The following is a 19,699-nucleotide window of genomic DNA, read 5'->3' as shown; positions in this document are numbered from 1 at the left end:
GGGAAGCATTAAACTCTGGTTCCTGGATGGAAGTGTCCATAATGTCAAGGCAGTACTCAACTGCATATGGCACCAGGCAGCAAGCAATGTTAAGGTCAACGAGGGTCGAGGGGAAAACCTTTCAATGGCCAGAGTCACACAGGACAGACAGGAAGAGAGCTAAGGTTGCTGAAGGGCAATCGTTGCAGCCCCAGGATCTCGATGCAGCAGTTTGTCAGGATAGCATCATCAGCTCAAGCACCTTCAGAAGCTGACGAGCCCACTGTGGGCTCCATTCATAGCTTCTCTGGTATTAAACAGCTCATGCCAACCTGCAGTTGGAACCGGGACTGACAACTGGCTGGCAACATTCATGTCATAACAAATAATTCTAACTTGTTTTACAATTTCTAACACAAATTAGGAAGTCTGGCATTCAGCTTTATTCTACTTTGGTGCCTTTAAAAAAAATCTGATGGTGAGCATTATGGCAGATTAGTGCTATGGTTTAAACTGTTCCAATACTGAAAATATGAAATAGAATTCAAAGCACTGTATCCAGGCTAGCTTTAAACTCACTGGGCTGATTTTACATAGTATTGACAGCGCATTAACAGGCTGTTTGACCCATGTGTTCCACATGAGGTTTTGAAGCTTTACTGTAGGACCTGAACATTGTTTCTCCAGCTCACAATGAATGAAACCCACAGACTAATTCCATGCCATTATTATTTTTTAAATTCAGCTATTATAGGAGTACTGATACTACTTGGCTCCCTATTAATATGTTAATTAATCCTATGACTTTATTTGAGCTTATAGCTTGTGCCTTTCCATCTTTACACTGAGAAGACCACTCACAATTCCTCGATAAGCTACCCCTGTATGCAAGGTCCCGCCAATGGCCTGGGTCTCAGAAAATTCTGCCCATATTCCTCACGTATTTAACCATTCAGTGATGTTCATTCCTTACTATTTTAAGTTGACCAAGCATTCTTGTATCAATATGCTACACTCTTAATGTAAGAAACTGTAATTAGTCTGTTTCTTGGGTTTGAGTTTAATTCGGGAGACAATAACGAACTTGATTGAATAGTGCTACTCCCAAATATGCACTGATGTGAAGGAATTCTGGTTGTGCATTACCAGAGAAATGGTAACATAACTCCAAATGTAAATCCTGATCAGGTTTCAGAACACACTAAAACCAACCCTCACATCAGTTGAGCTCAAAATTGTGTGGTGTGCAATCATTGGACACTTGCACAAACACTTTATAAATTTACTTAAGGAACTTTTGAGCATTACCTATACCATCTGCACTGAAACTATTATATATTTATCTAGAGGGATAAAACCCTTCAGCTGAAGGGTTCTGAGTCCAACATGCATGTGCAGAGGTGTCCCTGGGCAGCAGAATGTAGAATGCAACACAACTTGGGCTTTGGCAACTGACTGATTAGTGCACTCTAATCACAGAGTAAGAATCAGATTACACATTAGAGCTGTCTATACAGTTGGTTACTTAGTATGAGTTGTGCCATTATTGGTATACATCGAACACTCTATAAAATAGTACAACTTGTTTTACCCTATTTCAGTGAATGATGAATAAGTTGTTAGAAAGCTTAATCACGCTTAACTCTGCCTTGGAAAAATATGCATACGTCATGAACAGTTTATCCAAGAAGGCAAAGCTTAAACAAAAACAGCAAGGTCGAGAGACTTTTCCTTGTTTCTGAGATTGCAAAATGTCATCGGCATCCTGCATCTTGCGCATTCTTTTTCATTAATGAGTAGTTGGTCCGAATTCCAAAAACACTTGGGAGCTGCAAAGAGCTGACGAGATCATGTTTATACAATCTCTGCAGGAATTCAAGCCAAATTCTTTGGCCCAGGCCTTTGCAAAGTCTGGTGGAGCTCTACAGGCTAAGGTAGGTTGTAAAAGGTCAAAGGTTATTACCTGGGCTTAGGCCAAGATCTCTGGTAACAGCAGGGTTACAAGCACAGAATCGTTGCGAAAATTTGGTGATTAGAGTCTCCAGGTACTCGCCACGTTCTTCAGGAGCATGGATGTGCCGAAAGAACTCTCTTAGTGCATTAGGTAGGAACTGGTTGCTGAAATTGTGCAGCGTCACAAGCTCATCTAACACGTCCCTCCTAGAGAAAATAAAGGTTTGCAGCGGTAAAAGAAACATTCATGGTTTTGTGATTTAGGATCACAAAAGTAAATCAAATATACTTCCATCAGCTCAGACACTCGCTGGCATCAGGACTGGAGAGCTGGCTGGCTGAGTTAGCGAAATAAAAAAAAGAGATGCTCAGTGAGAAAAATTAAGGTACAGGAAGTAGAAGAGCCAGTGAGCACAGCAGAGGAAAGAAAATTAGCATATGCGTAAGTACTGCTGATGTAACTGAAAGCAGGATCATAGGAAAAGAATAGGCCATTCAGCCCCTTGAGCCTGCTATACCATTCAATTAGATAATGGCTGGTCTGTATCTTAACTCCATCTACCTGTTTTGGTTCCACAAAACCTACCAGCAATGGACTGCAGCAGTTCAAGAAGGCAGCTCACCACCACCACCTTAAGGGCAGCTAGGGATGGGCAATAAATGCTGGCCTAGCTAGCAAAGACCATATCCCATGAATAGATAATAAAAAAATATCCTCGTTAACAAAAATCTTTTACTCTCAGTTGCCAAATTTACAACCGACCTACAGCTTTTGAAGGAGCGATTTCCAGATTTCCATTCCCCCTAATGTGAAGAAGTGCTTTCTGACATTACCCCTGAACATTCTAGCTCTAATTTTAAGGTTATGCCTCCTTGTTCTGGACTCCCTACCAGAGAGAATTGTTTCCCTTTCAGGAGCTGAAGTAGCTAAAGCCCTCCTCAGTCTTATCAGAACAATGTGGAAAATGTATGTCAGGTTTGGAGCCTGGTGGGAAAAAACTCCATTTTATGAGAAGAGTGATGGAGAGTAGAGGACGAATTTCAGAGGTATTGAAACACGAGTGTGCTAGGGAAGGCCTATGCTCCCAAGCGAGAAGGACACAGGGAGTGGATGTGCTGATTATACGCTCACACAGGAACGAAAAGCACCAAGAGTATGGAAAATCAAGGTTTGCAGACTCTTTTGGAAAACTTTATGCAGGTCTTTCAGTGTGGGGGAAAAAAATTATGTTAACAAACTTTGTATATCAGCTGAGAAAGCTAAGGTGCTAAGCTTGAGGGAAAGGCTTGATGGAAGAAATGGTCAAAAGAAAAATGTCAGAGTGATTCAAAGGGGAAAGAAGATACAGTAGCGAGTAGACACAGCCCCGAAAGTAAGGGCTGCATCATGAACAGGAAAGAGTATAATAGAACCACTGAAAGCAGGGAGCTTAAAGATGCAAAAAGCAAGATGAAAACCTTTTAAGGGTCTCAAAATATACAATATACTCTGAACATAAAGAAGAACAGAAGAATGAATGGTTACTAAAGAGGGTGGATGCTGATGGCAAGGAGGTGAAGGTGGTAGAAGAGGTTAGATAATTTGGCAGAGGAAGAAGTGAAAAAGAGATGAAGGTTATAAGGTGCATGAAGCGTTGGTGTTTATTGATAAATTGTGGAAAAAATTTGAGAGTAAAAGCTCTATCAGTGGATATGGGAGAATTTATGAAGCGAGTGCCAAGTCAATGCTTGAACATGGTGCTCTGAACTGGACTTTGAATGTGGCAGAGAGCCAGAGGCTGGATGTTTTTGGCATGTACTGCATGTGGAAGTTTCTGGATGTCAGCCAGGACTACAGAATGATCGATAATGAAGGCTAGAATGGTTTGCGTGCAGCAACAGAGCCAATTTAGGTGAAATAATAGTGAATGTTATTATAAGGACTGAGGATCAATATTCCAAGGAGGAATGTGTCTTAGCTGGGAAAAGGCCAAGTAAATTGCTTAAGCTGAAATAATGAGACTGTGTTTGAAAATATTTGAATGGAAGAGTGACCATGTGACTCACTAGTGGAGATGACGCACAATATGATGGCAAGTAGCTTTATTACTGTAATATTAACGTGAGCACAAAACTTTTAAAATTAAAATAAACTTTTACTCACTCCACTTTCCACTCCTGCTCCCATCATTTCTTATTGCAATTTAGAATATCTTTAATATTTCAATTAGAATTCCAACATTACAAATATGTGAGATGAAAACCTAAAAATTGCCAATACAAGTATTTTCCCAGGGTATATCTTGCATCCACTACACTGAAATTGTTTAATATATTGTGCACCTATGGATGAAAAGGTCACCTAAACCCACGCAAGGCTGCAAGAATTTATCTGGTTTATATGGATGCTGATGGCAAAGAGGTGAAGGTTGTAGAAGAGGTTGTATAATTTGGCAGAAGACCAGGAAATTTCAGGTTCAATTTCTGATGCTGAGATAGCCAGTGCTACAAAATAGCTTCAGTGTGCCAGTTTGAAAATCAACCAGAATTAGTCCCTCTGAATGGTGTTCGGCTTATTAAGTCAATGTGCATGCATACATGTGGATGTGCATACACCAATATATGATAGGCGAGAACAGAATCAAATTCGACATGATGTCTCTGTGATCAAGGTCTATTTCCTACTCATTGTCCAGGCTTATGACAGAGTAATGTCATCAGGATGAGGTACTGGACTAGGAACCATGAAACTGCACCCCAGCAAGCAGGGGATGTGCAGGAGGAAATTGGCGAGGAGGGGGAAAGAAAATAAAGGGCTATCTAGAAAGCTAAATAATGATAGAGAAACCTAGCTTGAGTTAATAACAGGACTGGATTTAAAAAAAAGAGATCTTGTGAACTTTCAAGAGGAATTGCAACAAATTATTCACAATTAAGTTGCCAATGGAAGCTAATTTTTTCAACAATAGATATGTGCAATAATCAAAAAAATATGACCAACAGCCAATTTACGCAATCATACAGATTTTATTCTTTTAAATTGCCTTTAAAGGCAAGTTAAATTAATAGATTGAACACATATTTATGTTTTAAAAAACACAGGAAAACAAGTGCCCAGTTTTAGTACTTAGTTCATTTGCTTTATACGTCATTTTCCAGTGCTTTGATTTTCGCATTTCGCTCTGAAGTTCAGAGAACATGCTTGAAAGAACACAATACGGATGACTCAGAAAAAAATGTATTTGAAAGCCTTGGCCTGGGAGCATCTCAACATGTTTGCAGCTTATATTTGTATGTACCTCAGGCTTTTACATAAAATCCAGGATCTTAGATTGTTAAAGTGGCTCGGCACGATACAATGCCCAAACCCAAGATGGAAGTCCAAAACTCTGTGATGCTCCAATTTACCTTTCCTTCATAGAGCTGAGTGAGTTATAGAACTGTAATATCCCACCGCAGTCACATTCTGTGAAGGCTGACCAACTTAAATTTTTTCCAGTTTTCTCCCTCATAATTCAGTCCTTTAATACCAGGGATCAGCCTCACAACTTGCCTCTTCGAAAATTCATTCTTGGAACGCGGGAGTCACTGGCAAGGCTGCCATTTATTGCCCATCCCTAATTGCTGTGAGGGTGGTGGAGGGCCTGCTTCTTGAACCACTTCAGTGTAGTGGTTTGCTATAACTAAGTTAGACAACTTCAGAGAGCAGATACCAGTCAACAGTAAGATTAAAAACAAAATACTGCGAATGCTGGAAATCTGAAACAAAAACAGAAAATGCTGGATAAACTCAGCAGGTCTAACAGCATCTGTGGACAGAGAAACAGAGTTAATGTTTCGAGTCCATATGACTCTTCTTCAGAGTCATATGGACTTGAAACGTTAACTCTGTCTTTTCCTCCACAGACGCTGTTAGACCTGCTGAGTTTTTCCAGCATTTTCTGTTTTTTAAACAGTCAACAGTGTTGGTGTGGGACCGGAGTCACAGATATACCAGATTGGGTACCAATTCCTATTCTACACTAGATGGTTAATTACACTTATTTCCACCTGAACATTGCCTGACTTCACCCCTGTCTCAGTTCATCAGTTGTTGAAACTCTCATTCATGCATTTGTTACCAAGAGACTTGACTATTCCTACGCACTCTGGGCAGATCTCCCACATTCTACTTCCTGCAAACTTGAGGTCAGCCAAAACTCAGCTGCCCATGCCTGAACTTGCAGCAAGTCCTGTTTCTCTATCACCGTGTTTGTAAATTTACACTGGCTCCTGGTCGAGCTATGTCTTGACTTTAAAATTCTCACGCTTGTTTTTGAATCCCTCACTGGCCTCGCCCTTCCCTTTATCTAAAATCTCCTCCAGCCCCACAACATCCTGAGGTATCTATGCTCCTCAAATTATGGCCTCTTGTGCATTCCCAATTATAACTGCTCCCCATTGGTAGCCATGTCTTCAGTTGCCTAGGCCCCAAGCTCTGGAATTCCTTCCTTACACCTCTCTACCTTGCTTTCCTGCTTAAAACTTCCAATTTGACCAAGCTCTTGGTCAATACCTAATACGTGGCTTGGTGTCATACTTTCTTTCATAATGCTTCTATGAGACGTTTCATTAAATTATACAACAAAGTTGTTGTTGTTAATTCTGAATAACCTCTGGTTTGGGATCAGATATATTTATAAGAATATTACCTGTCATCTAAATAAATTCGAAGTTTCTTCCAATTTAGTGTTCTTGTGTAGAAAATAAACTTTGCAATTTCCTTCGGAACATTGTCCAGTATGCCTTTGCGAAAAATGTAGCCTATTCCCTATAAGGAAATACATATTCTGTAATATGTGTTTAAACATTATAGAACTATTACAACATTTCTCTTAACAAGATCAATAAATATTGGGTAAAAGCAGTGGCGTTGTTTTCAGCAACATCTACGAGGTAAGCAAATCTAAAGAGCAGGGTGTAGGTGGGATCAGCAAATTTACACACTCAAGGCTATTTAGAGCACAGTATTGAAACTGTAACACTCATAATCCTCAGTTTCCATGTCCAGATAATAACAATTAGGAAAACTTGCAAATTAGATAGTTGTCTTGCAGGTTAGCCCCAAGAAGAACCTTCTTTATGTTCACCTAGGATATTACCACTGTACAATTAGAATGCACACACACAGTTGAAACTGATGAAATGCTTTGTGAATCATGATCGCTTCTGAATTGTGAGAACCATGAAAATATCATGCCAAAGGAAGGCAAAGCCAAGAATGAGAAACATTTAAGTTATATAAATCGCTTTGAGAAAATTCTAAATTGGCCATACGTAGAAATGCATTTTTGTTCCTGCTACTAACTCGGTGCAGTGATAGCAATGTCACCTCTGCACCAAAAAGTTTGATGCAACTAACTCCAATGCATTATCTAATTTGATCTTTCAGTGCTGCATTTAGAGAATGACACATTATTGGAAATGCCAATTTTCTGCATGACATATTAAATTGAGATCCTGTCTGCCTGTTCAGGTAGATGTAAAAGATCTCATGGCATTTCTTCAAAGGGTAGGGGTTCTTCAGGTCTTCTGGCAAATATTCATCCCTAAAACCAGCACCATCAAAACGGATTAACTGGGCATTCAGCTGCTTGTGATTTGTGAAACGTTGCTAAGCACAAATTGGCCATTATATCTGCCCAAAAAAACCAAGTGACATCCTTCAAAAGTAATCCACTGGCTCTAGGGATTAGAGTGGCTGAAGACAAAAAGGACTGGGGCTGAATTTTCCCCCTGTTGGGGGGGTAGTTTGTGCCAGGGCGGGCAGGTGCGAGCGCGAACCTGATCGGGTCTGCGCTGCCAGTTTACGTGGGTGGGCCAATTAAGGCCTGCCCAGCACGACGCTCACCTGAAAGCACTAAGTGCTGCCTGTGTAGGTGAGGTTGGGGGGGGGTGGTGGGAGGGGGGGCATTCCCTGAGTCCAGGCCTGTGTTCTTTCGCGCATGTGCGTGAAAGAGCGCAGAAATCTCCCTGAGGCACAGAGGTGCCTCAGGGAGATCAGTTTGATGTTTGAAAATTTAAATGAAGGAAAAAAAAAGTGTCACATGAGCTGGGACATGTCAATGAATTTTTATAATAATTTTTATTGAATTTTAAAACACTTGATGAAACCTCATCCTGCCCGTGGATGAGGTTTCATGAAAAATGCGAAGGCCGCCTGGGCTCTACACCTGCACCACCCCCCCCGCCAGCCTTAAGGTTGGACAGGCAGCTCAGGTAATTTAATTAATTGCTATTTAAATGACCTTAATAGGCCTTTGACAGTTCGGTGGGCGCACAGCCGAGTCAGCTGCGTGCCCGCCGAACTGAAAATCTAACTGACATGCAGTGACATCGGGCCCAACCCCGGCTCACCGACTGGAAAATTCTTCCCCTGAATTTTTTTTGTGACAAGGAATTATGTACGCATTATAACACAAAGCAATAAAGTCACTGCAGTGTGAATGGCTGGAAAATTACGCCATTTTTATGACCTGTGGTGAAATGCAAATGCTTTGAGCCAATGTGTAATGGGTAGAATTGTAAAAGTATCATGAAGTGAATACAACTGAGCTGGTTTTTTGACTCTAAATCTGAGAGCCACCTGATCTGAGCAGGAGCTGACTTTCCAGTGGCCTCATTATAAAGGAACAGGATACGAAATCCTCCCAAGTATCAGTGATATCTGTCAAGTATGAGAGAGAGAGGGCAGAGACAGAGAGAGAGGGCAGAGACAGAGAGAGAGGGCAGAGACAGAGAGAGAGGGCAGAGACAGAGAGAGAGGGCAGAGACAGAGAGAGAGGGCAGAGACAGAGAGAGAGGGCAGAGACAGAGAGAGAGGGCAGAGACAGAGAGAGAGGGCAGAGACAGAGAGAGAGGGCAGAGACAGAGAGAGAGGGCAGAGACAGAGAGAGAAGGGCAGAGACAGAGAGAGAAGGCAGAGACAGAGAGAGAAGGCAGAGACAGAGAGAGAAGGCAGAGACAGAGAGAGAAGGCAGAGACAGAGAGAGAAGGCAGAGACAGAGAGAGAAGGCAGAGACAGAGAGAGAAGGCAGAGACAGAGAGAGAAGGCAGAGACAGAGAGAGAAGGCAGAGACAGAGAGAGAAGGCAGAGACAGAGAGAGAAGGCAGAGACAGAGAGAGAAGGCAGAGACAGAGAGAGAAGGCAGAGACAGAGAGAGAGGGCAGAGACAGAGAGAGAGGGCAGAGAGAGAGGGCAGAGACAGAGAGAGAGGGCAGAGACAGAGAGAGAGGGCAGAGACAGAGAGAGGGCAGAGACAGAGAGAGGGCAGAGACAGAGAGAGGGCAGAGACAGAGAGAGAGGCAGAGGCAGAGAGAGAGGCAGAGGCAGAGAGAGAGGCAGAGGCAGAGAGAGAGGCAGAGGCAGAGAGAGAGGCAGAGGCAGAGAGAGAGGCAGAGGCAGAGAGAGAGGCAGAGGCAGAGAGAGGACACAGAGAGAGGACACAGAGAGAGGACACAGAGAGAGGACACAGAGAGAGGACACAGAGAGAGGACACAGAGAGAGGACACAGAGAGAGGACACAGAGAGAGGACACAGAGAGAGGACACAGAGAGAGGACACAGAGAGAGGACACAGAGAGAGGACACAGAGAGAGGACACAGAGAGAGGACACAGAGAGAGGACACAGAGAGAGGACACAGAGAGAGGACACAGAGAGGACACAGAGAGGACAGAGACAGAGAGAGACAGAGAATGCGGAGAGAGACAGAGAGGGCACAGAGAGAGAGGGCACAGAGAGGGCAGAGAGAGAGACAGAGAGAGAGACAGAGAGAGAGACAGAGAGAGAGACAGAGAGAGAGACAGAGAGAGAGACAGAGAGAGAGACAGAGAGAGAGACAGAGAGAGAGACAGAGAGGGCAGAGAGAAAGAGGGCAGAGAGAGGGCAGAGAGAGAGCGGGCAGGGAGAGCAGGCAGAGAGAGAGCGGGCAGAGAGAGAGCGGGCAGAGAGAGAGCGGGCAGAGAGAGAGCGGGCAGAGAGAGAGCGGGCAGAGAGAGAGCGGGCAGAGAGAGAGCGGGCAGAGAGAGAGCGGGCAGAGAGAGAGCGGGCAGAGAGAGAGCGGGCAGAGAGAGAGCGGGCAGAAAGAGAGCGGGCAGAAAGAGAGCGGGCAGAAAGAGAGCGGGCAGAAAGAGAGCGGGCAGAAAGAGAGCGGGCAGAAAGAGAGCGGGCAGAAAGAGAGCGGGCAGAAAGAGAGCGGGCAGAGAGAGGGCAGAGAGAGGGCAGAGAGAGAGACAGAGAGACAGAGAGAGAGACAGAGAGAGAGAGAGACAGAGAGAGAGAGAGACAGAGAGAGAGAGAGACAGAGAGAGAGAGAGACAGAGAGAGAGAGAGACAGACAGAGAGAGAGAGAGACAGAGAGAGAGAGAGACAGAGAGAGAGAGACAGAGAGAGAGAGACAGAGAGAGAGAGACAGAGAGAGAGAGACAGAGAGGGCAGAGAGAGACAGAGAGGGCAGAGAGAGACAGAGAGAGAAAGAGGGCAGAGAGAGAGAAAGAGGGCAGAGAGAGAGAGGGCAGAGAGAGAGAGAGGGCAGAGAGAGGGCAGAGAGAGAGAAAGAGGGCAGAGAGAGAGAGGGCAGAGAGAGAGAAAGAGGGCAGAGAGAGAGAGGGCAGAGAGGGAGAGGGCAGAGAGGGAGAGGGCAGAGAGGGAGAGAGAGACAGAGAGGGACAGTGAGAGAGAGGGCAGAGAGAGAGAGGGCAGAGAGAGAGAGGGCAGAGAGAGGGGGCAGGGGGAGGGAGAGTGGACAGAGAGAGGTGCCGAGAGAGAACGAGGGGGCTCGGGTGTGGGGCAAGGGGGGCCTTGGTCTAGGGGAGGTGGCACGGGTGAGAGGGAGTGGGGTGCGGGTTTGCATGGTGTTCAGTTCAGCGTGATAGGACAGCCAGGCTTGGGATTTTGGGAGTAGGTGCAGAGCAGAGTTGGGAACAAACGCACCCTCTCCCTCCTTCCTTCAATAATTGCAACCCCACCCCCACAAATCTGCAAAATCTGCACGACTCAGTTAACAGCTACTTCATCATTAACTTAATTCAGTATTACTGGAAGTGGCCAATTAGCTGTTAAATGGTTGAGGGCTGCTGTTCTTCTCCTGGGAGCGACCTTTTGGTTGGGAGGGGGAAGGGACCACTGAGAAAATCATAGTTCGGAGAAATCATAGGGATGATAGGAATGAAGAGACATGATTAGAATACAATGATGGTTGGACTCAGAGTAGTTGGATACTATGCATGACCAATGATCCTCCTAAATTACTACAAGATTCAAACCACATAGGTACTTTTCAAAAGCTACATGAACAAAAATGCAATGTGGCTTAACATTTGGCCAACTGGATCCATCATCAACATGACCAGTGATCCAATGAAGCAGGAGTTTGCCCTGCACTCTTCAGTTCACCATTTGGTTAATGTAGCAGACTCCTTAACAAGGTTAAGATATGGCACTATCAGAGCTTTGGTCCCGAATACTTCAGGTCCCGAATACTTCAGGTCCCGAATACTTCAGGTCCCGAATACTTCAGGTCCCGAATACTTCAGGTCCCGAATACTTCAGGTCCCGAATACTTCAGGTCCCGAATACTTCAGGTCCCGAATACTTCAGGTCCCGAATACTTCAGGTCCCGAATACTTCAGGTCCCGAATACTTCAGGTCCCGAATACTTCAGGTCCCGAATACTTCAGGTCCCGAATACTTCAGGTCCCGAATACTTCAGGTGCTGTTGCTGAGGCCTGAGACTAACACTCCCATGATGCAAAAATGGCCAGTTTCAGTAATATTAAGTGAGTATACGGTTAGCCTAGGGACAGGTTGCTGACTATCACGTCAGAATCATCCCTCTGGCTTTGTGCAAGTCACGGGAGCAGCTCCAGAAAAGATGGACCGGGAGCGGCTTGAGCTGTGGACTTGGATGGCACCCAAGTCTGGACTGACATGATGTGACTGATGGCTCCCATGGACCTGCTCCTGGCCTCGTTACTGGCAGAGATTTCCCAGGCTTTCTGAGGCTCCCTCCTCTTATTTGGCTTCTTTGCCTCAGCCACATTGCCCAGTGGCTGGTTGAAAAGCGACTGGTGTTGGAGCAGCCTCCTGCGTGGTGGCAGTGGGACTGGCTAGAATAAACTGCTCCTCGACCTCCAATCACAGGTCCCCTCCCTCCTGCCATTGCTGCTCCTCCAATTGTGGATTCTGACTCTGGAGGAACAGCAAGATTGGGAGAGAGGGAATTTGTGATTGGAGCAGTGAGCGTGGGAGAGACAGAATCTGTGATTGGAGGGGCAGCTCTGTCTTTCCTGCACTCACTACTCTTCAAATGACAACTCTGCAATCAGTTTCCATACTGACTGACAGCAGAGTTGCAGTTTTTGTTTAAGCCCCTTCTCTTGGACTAGCCCCGAAAGTCGAAACATATATTTAAATGGTGTATTTCTAACGCACCAATGTCAAAAATCTACCCAATAGCGGAAATTTCTCATCCCCGATTGGCTGTGAAGCACTTGGAGTGTTCAGAGGATACAAATTGCACTACAGAAATGCAAGCTCCCTCTCTCTCTCCGGTGTTTGCACCAACCACCAGCATACCTCGAAGGCTACACTGTGGACATTAAGAAATGTTTGATGAACCTTTTTTTTTGTTTGAGGCTAAAATCCAGAAGAAGGGGAAAAAGGATCAGTGTATTTTACAAATTTCAGGCAGCCCAGGCAAAACTTGGCGGGTTGACAGGCAGGACTCTGCTAATGCCTTTTCTACTTAGAACCACAGACTCAGAAATTTATTGCGCAAAACCATTTGCCCATCATGTGCGTGCTGGCCAACAAGTAGCCATTCAGGCTAATTCCACTTTTCAGCTATTGGTACATGGTCTTACAGGTTATGGCACTTCAAGTGCATCCAAATGCTTTTTAAATATTCCGAGTGTTTCTGCCAACACCCTTTCAGGCAGTAAATGCTACATATACAAATCACCCAAAGTAGTGCATAGGTACAAAGAGTAATTAGAAAGGCTGATAGAATTTTGGCCTATAGCTCAAGGGAATTGGATTACCAAGTGTGGAAGTAATGTTTCAGCATGCAGGGCCGAGTTAGACTCCATCTAAAGTGCTGTGTTCAGTTTTCAGTACTGAATTTCAGGAAGGATATAATGCCCTTGGTGCAGTGCAGATTCACCAGAATTCTCCGAGGGTTTCAAGCATTCAATTATGCTTCAAGTGCACAATCAAGTACTTTTCAAATGTTATGAGAATTTCTGCCTCTGCCACCTGTTTCAAAAATGAAGTTTATAAGATTGTTGTTTTGTGACTTTGTCTTTAACTTAGGATAAAATTTGGGGCGGGGGGGGGGTGCGGTTGGTGTGACCTGTTCTAAAGTGTGCCTAACAACAGGCCTGGGTATTGTGGCCATTAAAGATTAAAAGGAGGCTATAAGACCATAAGGTGTAGGAGCAGAAGTAGGCCATTTGGCCCATCGAGTCTGCTCCACCATTCAATGAGATCATGGCTGATCCGGCCTGTGTTGTTTGTTGGAAAGAGGTGCAAGATATTCACATTTGGAGACAATGGCAGCAGCATCTATGTTTACAGTGGATAGACTGCTAGTCACCAAAGTCCCAGGGAGGTGTTGAGAATGCTGGGTTGGAAACAGTTATGCTTTAAACTGTCCACTTACTTCCAAGTTTGAGAAAGTTGGGGTCTCAAGGGTAGCTAATCAGCATTTCTACCTGGATACAAGCTCATGTGTCTCACAATGCCATGGAGATGGGCTTTGAGAAGGGAATGTTTCTTAAAGGTATTCCTGAAAATCACAGACAAGTCAGTCTGCCAAGATCCAGGAGAGAAAGAGCAAGTCTCTCTGGTTCACTGCAGGAATGCAGGTGGGAGTTTGCACTCAGATTGAAAAAAAGTTTGTGAGGATTTAAAACGAAGTTGGAAAAACAACTAGCTTGCACTAGAGAGAGAATTGCCAGGAAAAACACTGTGAAAGACAGTTAAATTTATCAGTCTGGGAAAGGAAAAGAATGGAAGTAAACCCTGTTAGCTAAGAATTACTTTGGACTGGGTCTGGGAAAATTGAATGAATACTTAAGGTACAGTGTAAAGCATACCTGTGAAATAGGATTTTCAGTTGTATGTTGAGTAAAAGGGGAAAGTTTTGTTTTCTCTTGCCTACAAAAATATTGTTTAGTCAACAGTGCTTTTAGTCTACCTTTTACAGTAAAAGTCTTAAAATTTGAAGTAATGAAATCATGTTGTGTCAACCTTTATCAACTGCAAGTTCAAATTTATTTTTAAAAGTTAACAGTCACTACGGGGATGTACCCACACTTTCAGGCAGTGAGTTCCAAATGCACCACAAAGAGTGAAAAACTTTCTCCTCAAATCCCCTCTAACCCTTTTACCTCCTACCCTAAATGCATGTTCCCTGATTATATTCCTCTCTGCTCTGTCTGGACCCTTCATAATTTTATGTACTTCAGTTAGGTCTCCCCTCAGCGTCCTTATTCCAAAAAAAAAGCAACCCTAGCCTATCCAATCTTTCCTCATTACTAAAATTCTCCAGTACAGGCAACACCTTCGTAAGTCTGCTCTGTATCCTCTCTAACGCAATCACACCTTTCTGAAAGTGTGGTGATCATAACTGCATATAGCACTCTAGTTGTGGTCTAACAAGTGTGTTATACACCAGTTATCCAGCAAAATCTCCCAACCCTTATATTCTATGCCTCGGCTAATAAAGGCAAGTATTCCAATCCTTCTTGACCACCTTAATCGGTCACCTTAAGGATTCTGTGGATGGGGACATGCACTTCACTTATTTTCTCCTAATCCCAAAAAGGATTCACTTCAGCCAGGTCAGTATTTCTTCTCTTAATATATAAAAAGTTCCTTTCAGCATGGCAAGTCAGGATTGGATGAAGCTCAAATCTTTGGGGGGGGCGGGGGGAGAAATCCATGCTTTAGCCCTGGGAAATCAACAATATCTTTACTCACTAAAATTTAAAAATAAATTGTATTTTCGGTCGCTGTCAAAATGATCTCATGTTGTAAAAACAAAAGTGATCAGGTACAACATGATGATATCAGAAGCTGGGAAAATTTAATGAGTTGATTGTTCCGCAGCAATTTTTTCAGTAGCATTATGTACTGAAGGACTGTGCAGAATTGGTTGTGCTGATATGAAGCTCTCCATGAAACATATAATATTTGAAAGATCTCATCATCTGGCTCAAACATGTGAGTTACATGTCCTGGTTGGTCACCAGCAGCTCATTGTTATTCCCCGCAGTATTAAAAAAACAAAAATAAAACAAAATGCCCAGCACAATCGTTGACCCTTCCTTTGCTTCAATACTAACTCATCCACAGCTCTAGTTTTATTAGAGCACAAATGGTTGTTCTTGATAATCTCTGCTCCATGCCTCAGAGGGGAAGGAAATCATTTATGGGGCCAACTTTTGATCAATGGAAAAACCAAAAGACTTCAAGTGGCCTGGCAATTCTATCACAGGAATACAATAGAGTGGGCTATATTGGCCACTACATGGGCCTTGATGAATTTGGGGTAAAGCTATGCTTTAAAAGCTCAGGATAGCAAGACATAACATGAAATACAAACAACTGCCCTAAAACAATAAATCCTTTCTATTAAATGGTGCACAGTTGTGCTGGCGACTGTCTTCTTTAGACATAGAGGAGGCACCAGCCCATGCTCACATTGGCTGGAACTGGGGGCCACAGTTTTTCATTGCAAAAGTCAGTCTTCCTATGCAAGCTAACTGCAGTTCAAAGTATAAAAATGAATAAGATTAAAACAACATTATTGCAATAGTTCTTGTGAAAGTTGTTAGCACCTTTATAATCTCTGACGGACAGCAATCTGAGCGCTGTAGTCCAGATATTAAACTGCTCACTTTGTAAATCCATTCTAGCCACCCGCAAGTCAAGTAGCTTAATTTCTGCATTGAGGGTCCTTCCATATGATGAAAGCATTCTGTGCAGAAGCCTGTTAATTTACTATTCATGCCCACTATGTACTGTGCAGCTTGTAATGGCTGTGATACAGGACTGTGTAGAGTTAAGGCATCTTAATTGGCATCATCCATACACAGGCATTTCAACATCTACTAATACACCACTGGTTTAATCCACCAGTTCACAAGTAGTTCTTTCTATAGTTAAAGAATAAAGCTGTATTTTCAGTGACTAACCACTCCTCTCCTATACCAACAGCAACAGCAAGGAATGTAAATAAAAACTAATTGATTCAACACAACACTCCTCAGTAAAAGTCAAACCTTCAATACCACAACTGCCACACATTGGAAGGGCAGTTTACCCACATACTAATGGCTCATGAATCCAACTGGCCCAGTTTCAGTTCTTCCTGGTTGAGTGGTACATGACATCATTTTGTAACCCTGGAGGTTACTGCCTTTGGCTGGAGTGGGAGCCAGGTATAGGACAAAGACAAAGTCAGAAACAAGTTAACCCTGTTTAAGATGGAATGAAATAAAAACAAAGTGCTGGAAAATCTCAGCAGGTCTAGCAGTATCTGTTGAAAGAGAGACAGGGTTAACATTTTGAGTCCAATATAACTTCCTCTAAGAAGAGTCATATTGGACTCGAAGCATTGGCCAGAATTTTCCCGTCAGCGATTTGGGGGCCAGGCCCACTCGCCAACGGGAAAATGACACAGGTTGACGTCGGGAGAAACCCCCGACGTCATCCCAGTCCATTTAAATTTTAGGAAGGTGGGGGGACAGCAAAATCAGCTGTCTGCCCGCCGACCTGTCAATGGCCAATTGAGGCCATTGACAGGTTAATTAAGATAATTAAAGACCCTGCCCGTCCAACCTTAAGGCTGGCGGGCAGGCCAGGAGCCCCAGGGGGCTTCTGATAAAACATGAAACCTCATCCACTGGCGGGATGAAGTTTCATGTTCTTGTTTAAAAACTTTAATAAAGTTTCAGTGCTTCTTATTAACATGTCCCACCTCGTGTGACATTGTCACATGAGGGGGACATGTTAATAATGTTTTTATTTTTCTATTTTTAGAGTTATTTTAACCTGTCACTAATCTCCCTGAGACAGCACTTCGCCTCAGGGAGATGTGCGCTTCCCGTCAGGGATGCCACTAGGCGGCCCTTAATTGGCCCGCCCACTCAAAATGGCGGTGGGGCCTGTTTCAGCGGCGGGGTTCGGCTGCCCATCCGCCGCCGAGCCAGTGGGGCCTGCACGCCCACCAAAGGCAAAATTCTGCCCATTAACTCTGTTTTTCTCTGGAAGTGCAATAGAAACTAGCTACAAAATTGTGGCTGACAGTTAAGTACTGATTGTGGCCTGTAATCATACAGCAAGCTATCATTTAGTCAACACTGATTTTACACTGGGGCTGGGCACAAGTATACTCAGGATTACAACACAAAATATATGCTTTTCACCTGCAGAGGGAGCAATACATAATGATCAGTGGCAAAGTAGGCAAAAGGAAGAGGCACCAATCTAAAAAAAATTTAAAGGATGAAGTATCTTTGACCTCTTGGCTGTTCAGTTCAACTTATCCAGTTATGTAATGTATCATACCAAATCCATCTGTTTTTCACAATTTAGAACTTTATAAACTTTTCAAAACTGCATATGGAGTTATGAGCTTCTCAAATTTCTCAGGAACACAAAATTGCATCACTCATTTCAGGGAAACAAGAACTCTAAGCTATAAACCGTAAAATAAATGAATAATGGTATACCACAAGGGCTGAAATGCATTTTCACTGCTGTCTTCAAGCAGTACAGTGTTTATTCAGCATAAATTTGTACTTTAAATTGCATAAATGAAATAAAAACACTATGTAAAAGAAATATGGTTTCAGTTATAAAATAAAGACCCCATTTGTTATGGCACTTTCTGCACCTTGGAGGTATATTTAATTTGATATTACAGGACTATTTCTACCAAGAAAATGAGCCTAGCAAACTGAGTGGCAGGAGCAATCCCTAATCTGGAACGAGCAGGCCCTAAGCAGGCTTGATATTGAGCCTCAGGTCTCACCCACAGGAAAGGCATCCCCATGCAGTTTATTAGCAAAGAGAACTTTGATTTTGGGTTGCTATGTCTTCAGCGGGTAGGTCAAGGGAGAAGGGAAAGCAATTGGGAGGGAGGGGTGCAGTTGGAATACTTGATCCAGAAGGGGCTGAGTGGGAGTGCAACAGAGTTTGGCACTGCAGTGAACCCCAGAGGAGCACTCCTGAATCTCCTGGCTCCACTTATAAGTCACCGCTTACTTTTGTGATGGCAACCACCACCAGGCCCTTGAAGGACACAACTGAGGCCATGGGCAGGATTTTTCAGATGGCAAGGTTTCCTGCTTCATCACCCAAAGAGTTGGCAGGGATGCAGCCCCACAAACATTTAACGCTCCGAAGAATGTTAATTGGCTGGCAGCTATAGTCTCTTCAGCACTAGTGGCAGTAGTGGCCAAGACTGGGACTACAAGCAGTCCCCAGATTCCAAGTCCCAAGACGAGGGCCAGGTAAGTGCAGGGATTCTTATGGCAGGGAAGGTGGGAGGGGGGTCCTAATGGGTGGGGAGGGAGCACCCACAGGGAGCAGACCTTGGCTTGGTTGGAGGGGGGCAGTTGGAAGGTCACCTGGAGAATTTTATGGCACCACCCTCCCAATCTGCCTGTAAAGCCGCTGCTGGGGGATTGTAATTTCAGCCCCATGCTTTCCTGGCAGCTGGCTTCTTCCGGACAGCTGAATTTGGCAAAGGGGGCCTCAAACACATATTAGGTCTTTTACTTTATATGTGGAAAGGATCTGTTTCAGGCACGAGCCCTGGATCTTTTCTGCCTTTACCAGTTTGTGATGGCACATTTCCAATATGTACTTAGTGCACTTTGCACCTGAAAATTAGGCCACTAAGTTTCTAGGTCATTACACGAGCCTCGTCAAAATAACAGATTACATATAAACCAGAGATGTTCTAGCAGTTTATGTCCATTCAAGTGCAAGAGGTGCTATGGATTAGAAATAGAAATATTCACAAATGCTACAGTGAAGTTTTACACTGTCCCGTAACATGGGCATGCAGCATTTAATTACCTCATGAGGATTAGCATTGAACGTAAGGCTGCCTTCATCTAGTTGCATGTAGAGTTTCCTGTAGTTAAAATTTGAAGGATGGTCTCTATAGTATATGGAACAGTGACCCCAGGTGGATTTGCACAACCTGAAACAAGATCCATGCTGCCTGTTGGTAGTTTATCAACACTTGCCTTTCACTCACCTTATATGGCCTCATGAGTTCCCAGTCTGAATTTGCACAGATTCAATGCTAATATAGAGAAACAAACTATTTCATGGATCTTCATTAAAATTAATGAAATCCATGTAAGGTTGACAGGTTTCATTGTAAATAAGGCTGATTTGTCTCCATTTTCGGTCATATCATTTGTAATATTTATGACTAAGATGCATGATATTTGACTCATCCATCATTTGATTCCTATTAATGCGATCTTGGATTACGGATGAAAAGAAAATCATCCTGGACTGATCCTTTGATGAACAAAATTGAACCAAAATAAAAATGGAGAACTACTAAAACTCTCCAAATTCTCTGTAAAACTCAACTTATGCTTATGTAGTTCTGAATTTTTGATTTTCACAATTAAGCAAATAATTTCACAAATGCTGTATAAACCAAGTACGCTACCTTTTAAAATGCTTAATTTTCAATTGATGCATTTTCATTCATG

At 43.5% G+C, this 19,699-nt stretch overlaps 1 protein-coding gene across 1 annotated transcript in view; it reads right to left on the bottom strand.

Moving 5' to 3' along the window:
• The window catches only part of fbxo8 (F-box protein 8), a 68,314-nt gene that overhangs the window by 8,481 nt on the left and 40,134 nt on the right, over positions 1-19,699 (bottom strand). Inside the window, exons 3-5 of the mRNA XM_041185425.1 lie at positions 19,044-19,170; positions 6,603-6,721; positions 1,943-2,139 (exon numbers count right to left, since the gene is read on the bottom strand). Of these exons, the coding sequence (XP_041041359.1) occupies positions 1,943-2,139; positions 6,603-6,721; positions 19,044-19,170 (443 nt within the window). The remainder of the gene's footprint in view (positions 1-1,942; positions 2,140-6,602; positions 6,722-19,043; positions 19,171-19,699) is intronic.

The sequence above is a fragment of the Carcharodon carcharias genome, chromosome 4 (genome assembly GCF_017639515.1).
Source record: "Carcharodon carcharias isolate sCarCar2 chromosome 4, sCarCar2.pri, whole genome shotgun sequence".
Taxonomy (NCBI): Eukaryota; Metazoa; Chordata; class Chondrichthyes; order Lamniformes; family Lamnidae; genus Carcharodon; species Carcharodon carcharias.
This window is presented reverse-complemented; position numbering and strand designations above follow the sequence as displayed.